This window comes from Ahaetulla prasina, chromosome 1 (genome assembly GCF_028640845.1).
Source record: "Ahaetulla prasina isolate Xishuangbanna chromosome 1, ASM2864084v1, whole genome shotgun sequence".
Classification (NCBI taxonomy): domain Eukaryota; kingdom Metazoa; phylum Chordata; class Lepidosauria; order Squamata; family Colubridae; genus Ahaetulla; species Ahaetulla prasina.
Window position 1 is genome coordinate 160,466,762 of NC_080539.1, and position 8,606 is coordinate 160,475,367.

An 8,606-nucleotide genomic window follows, 5' to 3' on the forward strand; every position below is an offset into this window, starting at 1 on the left:
ATCTTCTAAACGTTGTAGAACTACAATTCTCAGCAACTTTCGCACCTGTTCGCACTGGTTAGAACTGCTGACTGGTGATTCAGCAGCGACTGGCAGACTTTCATCTGTTTTGTTCGCTTATAAGTTAGGTTTTTTGGTGTGTTTTTTTTGGTCGCCCAACTTATCACAGATTCCACACAATACAACAGAAAGCAAAAATGAAGAAATAAAAAATAAAAATGGGTCTCGTAATGCATCACTGAGGGAACATAAAGATCAGTCTAAGTTGGTGCACATCAGATACGCTCAAACCAGGGGTGAAATCCAGCAGGTTCTGACAGGTTCTGGAGAACCGGTAGCAGAAATTTTGAGTAGTTCGGAGAACCGGCAAATGCCACCTCTGGCTGGTCCCAGAGTGGGTTGGGAATGGAGATTTTGCAGTATCCTTCCCCCTGGAGTGGGGAGGGAATGGGGATTTTGCAGTATCCTTCCCTGCCACGCCCACCAAGCCATGCCCACAAAACTGGTAATAAAAAAAATTGGATTTCACCACTGGCTCAAACAATGGTATATGTATCAGGACCCAGGAAGCCTGCCTTATTCCTTGTGGGATCTGCCTCCTGGAATTACCTCCCTCCCAGGCTCTATGGTGGTCTCACCCTGACAATGTTCCTGAATCTTTAAAAACAAGGCTGTTCTCCTAAGCCTTACATAGGATAGTAGTGTTGCTCACTGGTTGCAACTTATGGTATATGGGGTGTTGTTTGTCCAAATGTACGTGTTTTTTTTTATTATTGTTTTCTATCTTTTTAAGTGTAAACCACCCATAGTCGTTTAAAGTTGGACAGCCTCTAAGTTTAATTAATAAATAAATGGAAGGCCCATGCCTGAGCAGCAATGGGGCTCAGGCTAGTAATGCAGTTGCTGCTTGATAGCTTCTGCTGCTCAGCCTCACCACTGCACCTGTGACCCTCTTTCTCTGTCAGAGGACTGGCATGCTCTGCCCATCAATTTCTCAGCCCCTCCTTCAAAATTGCAAACCCCTAAATAGATCTCTTCCACACCAATGGTAACAACAACGGTCTGAACTAGAGTAGGGTCATTATCCAAGATTCCATTTTCCCTGGAACCAGAAGGCCATTGTGCTTTTGTTAATAGGGAGGGCATAGAGCAGTGTTTCTCAGCCATGGTAGCTTTGAAGATCTGTAAACTTCAGCTCCCAGAATTCCCCAGGAGCATGCTGACTGAGGAATTCTGGGAACTGAAGTCCACACATCTTCAAGTGGCCAAGGTTGAGAAATACTGACATAAAGAAGGGCCTTAAAGGAAAATAGGAAGATCTGTTTACCAAAGCAACAATCAAGCAAGAGCTGCTGAAGTCTATTCCAAGAAACTAATTTTTTGGGGGGGAGGGGCGTGAAACAGATGGCTGCTCCTTATTTCACACAAAGATTAAGTGAGGGAGGAGGGAGCACATTCAGACTTGCAGGATTCTGTTGTTATAGCTGTTCTAGTTAAAGTAGTTGAGCCCTTTATGTATGAGGTTCTCAGTCTGATCCACTCTATAAGGCAGAGGTGGGGACTATAGCTCTTTTATGACTAGTGGACTTCAACTCCCAGAATTCCTGAGCCAGCCATGCTGAGTTTCCCACCTCTGCTACAGGGTGATAGTTAACATCTCCCTACAATTAGTGCCCTGCTCCAATACTGCCAGAGCTCATTGCTAAGCTGCCCAGTAAGGTTTCCACACACACCCCATTACTACAATCATCAACCCAGCTATGTATTTCCAGTCCAGAACCCACCAATTAACTCTCTCTCATAAGCTCATCTCCAAAAATCATTCTTCCCAGATGCCATCTTGGTTATATGGTTTTGTTCTGAGCAATCTTGAATAGGATTTTGGCTAGAAAGGTGGGATATCAGTATTAATGCTTATGCACACATGTGTCACCATGACTCAATGGACTAAGGAGAAAACATGGGGCTTGGGAACAGAAGGAGCTATAACTAATGGAAAAAACAATGGGTCGGTAGAGAATCTGGTGAAACTAGTATATTGGGATAAGGCAGATGTTATTTCTTTAGCATGATTTTAAAAGGTTATTTCCTGTGCCCATGTGTGATAACAAGGAAGGCTGAATGAATATCATAATGACGTTGATATTAATTCAGTACTATTAATAAATTCATTCATTCTCTCTCTCTCTCTCTGAATTTTAAGACGTTTAAAACTTGCGTAATAGAGGGCTAAAACCCATCTTGTTCCTGGTTGCTTGGAAAAAACCAAAAACAAAGAAAAGGGAAAGAAGAACTTGGATGGGAGGAGGAAATGGGACTACTGTGATTCAGTGGAATATAGCCCATCTTTGGGGTAGTAAAAGTGGGATGGGGCAGAGGATGGAAAGTGATGAAAGGTTAAGGAGAACTATGGGGAAGAAGTCAGAGTGGGCTAGTGTGGGAGTGAGGGTGGAGCTTGATTAACAGGGAGTATTCCTTACAGAGAAAATAATTACTGGGAAGAATGCAAATCTTCCCATTTTCTGCTAGTCTTTTAATCAGTAGAAAAGTGTAAAAATGGAGTATTCCCCACTGCCAAGCCCTATTCAACAAAGTAATGAGACCAAAAAAAAATGGTGCTACCCTTACTTACCATTGTGGGTCACATTTAGGAAAGAGGTTAATAGATTTCTCCAGATTTGTTTGTTTTTATTAAACTTCACCTGCCAGTGAGGGGGAAATTCAACCACTCTCCCTAATATGGAGCAGGATAGGGCAATGTTTAGACAGTTGCTTAGATTAGTGGGTTTAGCCACCTGTCCAATTGCCTGGCCTAGTGACATGAGAGGGAATGCTCCCTTTGCTTCCACTCAGCAAACCCCCTCTTCCATGCCTATTATTAGTCAGCTTGGCAAAAATTAATCTGAATACAGAAGCATAAGGCTGAAGTAGGAGGGAGTGGTTTATATCTAGAAAGAAAGGAAGATGACCTTGATGGACAAATGCAAGATATATTGCCAGGGTGATGAGGAGTAAAACATATTTTCAGTTTACAATAGACAGACAATATTTGGAAGCAACTCTGTCAGACACCTCCCTAATTCACTAAGCAAGGAGGAGACCGAAGGTTTGTAAGACTGATATGAGCCCATTAGGTAGTTCAGACCAACAAATCAAAATCAACTTTGCAGGAAAGTTGAAAGTATTTTTTTATTTAGCTTGGCTATAACAACAATCAAGGATAAGTTGAAGCTGCTTATGTCCTCTAAACATGTCCTCTAAATAAAATTACTCAGGCCTCACCATTGGGAGCCAACAGGTTATACAGAACCGCTGTGAGTTGAACTCAAATGCTCACCAATCCTTTGCCAGCTCATTATTCGGTGACTGACACTTAATCTGAAGTAATTCTGCTGGACTTTAGAGCCAAGTGGGTTGTTACAATTCACTTCTGTATTGCAAAATCCACCTTACTTGATTCTGAGTAGCACTGAGTATTGTTAGTATGTTGACTTACTAGAGTCACAGCTCTTTGGATTTCTTTTTTGTGTGTGAACATTTTGGTACCATCAGGTGTTGAAGAAAAGGAAAAACTCTTGTTTTAAAACTAAGCTGAGAATTTCTTATTTCAGATGAGTTCTAAATAATTCCCAAGGAGCTGAATTTCATTACATTTTTTTCTTTAATTTCTCTACTATGGCATGGCTACATTTTATGGTAGTGGTATAATGATGTGCCATCAAGTGGTTGTTGACTCTTAAGGACCACATAGGTAGGTTTTCTCCATTAGTCTAAGGAATACAGTAGGGTTATTCTTTTTTTAAAAAAAGTTTTATTTTATCATACATGCAGAATGTCAGCATGAACTTCTCTTTTTATGTGATTTGATACTCATTACATAAACCACAGACTGTTAGGGCCCTGACTATGTACTGCAACATATTACTTCCATTTGAGGAGAGTTGGGCCATAACAATTAATCAAGATCATGTTCATTTAGATGATAATCTAAACATGTATTCCAGAGTACTTTTATCACCTCCTCTTAAACTACCCCAATTTAAAATTGGAGGGTTGACTCGAATTGAATCCAGTGAACTGAGCAACAAGTGACCAACTATAGCTTGTTGAGTCTTTACAAACAAAACTACTGCATAGAAAAGCTCTAATATATATGTATGTATGTATGTATGTATGTATGTATGTATGTATATGCAGACCCTTTTTAAGACATCTTTTGTGGTTCTTTCTTGAACGACAAAGCCGAGTTAATATGTATCGGGTGCCGGGGGTGGGTGGATGTCGGAAAGCGAGAGCGAGATGGGAAGAAAGCTAAAGAGAGTATATATTTTTTTTACCTTGGACGAAACTTTTTTTAAAAAACAAAAGCTCTCCAGATTGGAGCAGGGAATTTGGAAGAACCTGAAAGCGCATCCATCGGGAGGCGGAAGAGGGGGCAGACAAAAATTTTAAAACCTCTTTTCTTGCTTCGGAGCGCCCCCCCCCAAAAAAGTCTCAGCAGGTCGCGAAATAGCAGAAAAGGCCCCTCCCTCTTTTCATGATCGATTGTCACTCACTTCCTGCTTCTCCCCCGCCCCACCCCAGCGCCTGCAATACTCTCCACCAATCGGCCGCCTCCTCCAAACCGATGACCTCATCCTTTCCCTTTCCATTGGCCAGCTATATTAAGAAAGTAGCCGGCCCCTTTAAATAGCAGCGTCGGACTGTAGCCGCGCTATGGCATAAAATACCGACGGCTCGCTCGGCTCTTTGACCAAAAGAAAGGAAGGGTAGGAAAGCCAAGCCACAAAACTTGCAGGAAAACCCAAACAAAAAAAAACCTGAAGCCACTTTCTTAAGAGCTCCGGTGCTTTCGGTCTCTTCCCGCCTTGCCTCCGCGTCCCCTTGGAAAGGGAATCCGGGGGGGCAGAAGAGAGCCGTGGAGCCGGAGATCCATTTCTCCATGCAAGCAGCCAGAGGGCATCAGAGGAGCCAGGCAAGAAGAGAAGCGATTCCCGGGCGAAGTGGGCGGTTCCCCCTTTCCTAAGCCGAGCGGAAGAGCTCTTATCGCTCCCCCACCGGCGCCCGGAGCAGAGAGCCACGCTGCCCTGTCGAAAAGGCAACGAGGCCGGAGGAACAGCCACCAGGCGCGGGGAAGAGAGCGCTTCGGTCTCCCTGCTGGAGCACCAGAACAGGGCGGGGTTGGCGACCCTGGCCATGGCGGCGATCCGCAAGAAGCTGGTGGTGGTGGGCGACGGGGCTTGCGGGAAGACGTGCCTGCTGATCGTCTTCAGCAAAGACGAGTTCCCCGAAGTCTACGTGCCCACCGTCTTCGAGAACTACGTGGCCGACATCGAGGTGGACGGCAAGCAGGTGGAGTTGGCCCTTTGGGACACGGCCGGCCAAGAAGACTACGACCGCTTGCGTCCCCTCTCCTACCCGGACACCGACGTGATCCTCATGTGCTTCTCGGTGGACAGCCCCGACTCCTTGGAGAACATCCCGGAGAAATGGGTGCCCGAGGTGAAGCACTTCTGCCCCAACGTGCCCATCATCCTGGTGGCCAACAAGAAAGACCTGCGCAACGACGAGCACGTTCGCAACGAGCTGGCCCGCATGAAGCAGGAGCCCGTCCGCACCGAAGACGGCCGGGCCATGGCCATCCGCATCCAAGCCTACGATTACCTCGAGTGCTCGGCCAAGACCAAGGAAGGCGTGCGGGAGGTTTTCGAGACGGCCACCAGAGCGGCTTTGCAGAAGCGTTACGGCACCCAGAACGGTTGCATCAATTGTTGCAAGGTGCTATAATATGCCGTGGACGCCCGGGGGGAGGGAGGAAGGAGGGGACGGGAGACGAGCGTCGAGGGACTCGGGGCTGACTCCTAAAACCCACCGGCAGAACAAGGACAAAAACAAAAAAAAAACACCCGGGGAGGGGGTCGGACCCGCACTCTTCGGGGGAGGGGTGGGTGGGAGAGAGCAAAAGCAGGCGGCCCGCTTGGACGTGGGGGAAGCACTGATTTGCCCCCAGCCGGTTGATGCAAACTCCCGTTCGTTGATCTTGGCTCTCTTAATACGCCTGTGGTTCCTCATTCGCCAAGGACGGTCGTCGGACTCCCGCGAACCGAAGGCGCCGGAGGAAAAGAACTGGACTTGCCTAGCGGGGTGTCGCGCCTAGATCTCCCGTGGCAAAACTGCAGGAGGAGATCGGAAGAGTGTAGCTGCGCCCGCTCCTGCCTTGCTCTTCCCTTGGAAGGAGACTGGTGGACGGGATCTGCCTAGATCGGGATCCTTTCCCCCCCACCCCACCCCAACTCCCTTGCACTGAATCGGTGTTTTCCTTCAAGCTGGGAAGAGAAGTTCCTGCATTGAGAAACGCTGAGTGGGAGGGAGGGAGGGAGGGGCATCTGCCGAGTGTACATAGCCAATTGTTTGAATTGGGGCAAGGAAAAGATGGGGCTTGTTTTAACACTGGACTGGGACCTTGCTCTCTTTGAGACTGATTTTAATTTTTTGGGGGGGCGGGGGTGGGGTGGGGAGGTTGTTGAATGGATTGGGCTTCCTTCATCTTAGCCCCCTCCACAATGAAAATATTCTTTTTTCCTTCTTGAGATAACCACTTCTCACAGAAGAATGGTATAATTCTTGGGTTGCTTGGGGTGGGGGGGGGGAGGGAATTCCCAAACTTCCCAGAGTCTGGTGCCTGCTGTCCTTGATATGGTTTGGATGCCCTCCTTTCTGCCTTTTGCCCCCACCCCACCCATCCCTTTAATCCGATTTCTATTGCAAAAGAACCTATTTTGCACAATGATGAGGGTGTTTATTCGGACACCTTAATGCACTTGTGATGTGCAGTGTGACACACTGTACCAATGCAAAAAAAAAAAAAAAACTTGCATCAGAACCTCATTTGGAGCACAGTCCAGCTAAGCACTTTCCAGGGGAAACACTTTTTAACAACCCCCCCCTCCTCTCTTGAAGTTGAGCCTTTGAAGAACTTTCACCAGATAGCCATCAATGGGACTTTCAAATGCTTCTCTCTCTTTTTTGACTGGGTCGTGCGCCTTTGTTTCTGTATAACTGATGACTTATGTAAAGCCACTGTAATATCTGCTGGGTATTTGTTGTTGCATCAAGAAACGAGTGGAAACACTGTCTTTTTCTTTAAAAAAAAAAGAATGTGTGACATTTTTTGTCATTTTTTTTTGTTTTTTGTTTTGCTTTTTCAGCACTAAGTGCCATCTCTGGGTGCCATCTCAAAACAGTAGTACGCTTATTTTCACCCGCCAACTTCGAGTGGGGTGTGTGAATAACCTGTGCTTCTCTGTTTCAGAGAGTTGATTGATTTAATCCCCTTCCCCACTGACCATTTTTAACGGTGGTACTAAGAGTTTTATTATTTAAAACCAACACACAAAACACTATATTGATTTGGTTACAGAAAAGACATGTGAAGTTTACTGAAAATCATCTAAGCTGTATATGCAGGACTTTTTTTGGTAAAGTATTAAAAAGTTCTATGACTACATTCCTGAGATACTCTTGCTTCTTTGTTGTGACTGATTGAATGAACGTCTGTCTGTTGGTTCTGAAAAAAAAATGTAAGCATTTTCCTTTGAACTACAGCTGTTGGAAACATTAGCATTTTAAACATCCTGGATCTTTACTTTTAGCCTAACTAAAAATGACTTCCCTCAGGCCTACAATACTGTAATAGGACCCCCTAAGAAGCATACATAATATCTCAGTGGCATAGCAGATTAAAATGGGGTGCCATTTTTCTATCTTGTTTTTTTTAATTGCATTAAGTGGATTTCAACATCCCAAGTGCATGCAGGACTAAAGTTCTAGAAGTAAAAAGAGCTTGCATTAAAGAGATATTTTTATAACACAGGAGGAGAGGGATTGCTACTTAAAACAAGGTTTTGAGAATGGGTTCTAGATCCTTAGGAAACAGCTGTGCAGTATTTTTTTTTTAAAAAAAGCCTTTGTCCTGCTTGAATGAGGTCAGTGCCCTTTGCCCTGAGTCTTCAGGGTCCTAGGGCCCATTATTTACATGGAGACAATAAATTGTAGATCTGCCTTAATGGGATGAAGTATTGATGCCAACTATGCAAAATTCTGAATATTTCTGCTAACCTGCACCAATTTTTTACCACCTTACCTATGATTTGGCATTCTGATCCAAGCATTGGCTCATTCACACATTGTCCTAGTTAATGTAACTCATAATTGAAAATGCTTAAAAATAAACCATAGCTTACTGAAAACCGTTCTCTAGGTTCATACTGATTAAGCATGATCTTTCAATTATTACAACTAGATTCCATAACATACTAGATCAAACAGAGCTCTGAAGTATGTGACTCAGCCATTTCTCAAAGATCTAGGAGATTAATTTTGTCCTTTTTAATATATACAATAAATCACAAAATTACTTTTGAGTGATAGTTGATTTTGTGCCATCAAGTTAGTGTACACTTGATGACTATGTATCGATTTTCTCCTGATTGGTGCTAGTTACCTGGATGTTAATCTACTCATTTATCTTGGTTTACTCACAGATTAGCATGAGCGGGAAGAATAATTAACCAGGCTATTCCACTAGAAATTTCATCCAACCATAC

At 44.5% G+C, this 8,606-nt stretch overlaps 1 protein-coding gene across 1 annotated transcript; it reads left to right on the plus strand.

Moving 5' to 3' along the window:
* The first annotated feature begins 4,710 nt into the window (after positions 1-4,710).
* Positions 4,711-7,507, plus strand: RHOB (ras homolog family member B). The gene has a single exon (XM_058179489.1). It carries the CDS (start codon positions 5,197-5,199, stop codon positions 5,785-5,787), a length of 591 nt encoding a protein of 196 aa, XP_058035472.1. The 5' UTR covers positions 4,711-5,196; the 3' UTR covers positions 5,788-7,507.
* Positions 7,508-8,606: the final 1,099 nt, after the last annotated feature.

What these genes read in the sequence shown, in the direction of transcription:
- RHOB (XM_058179489.1), top strand. Translation starts at nt 5,197, where the DNA reads ATGGCGGCGATCCGCAAGAAGCTGGTGGTGGTGGGCGACGGGGCTTGC.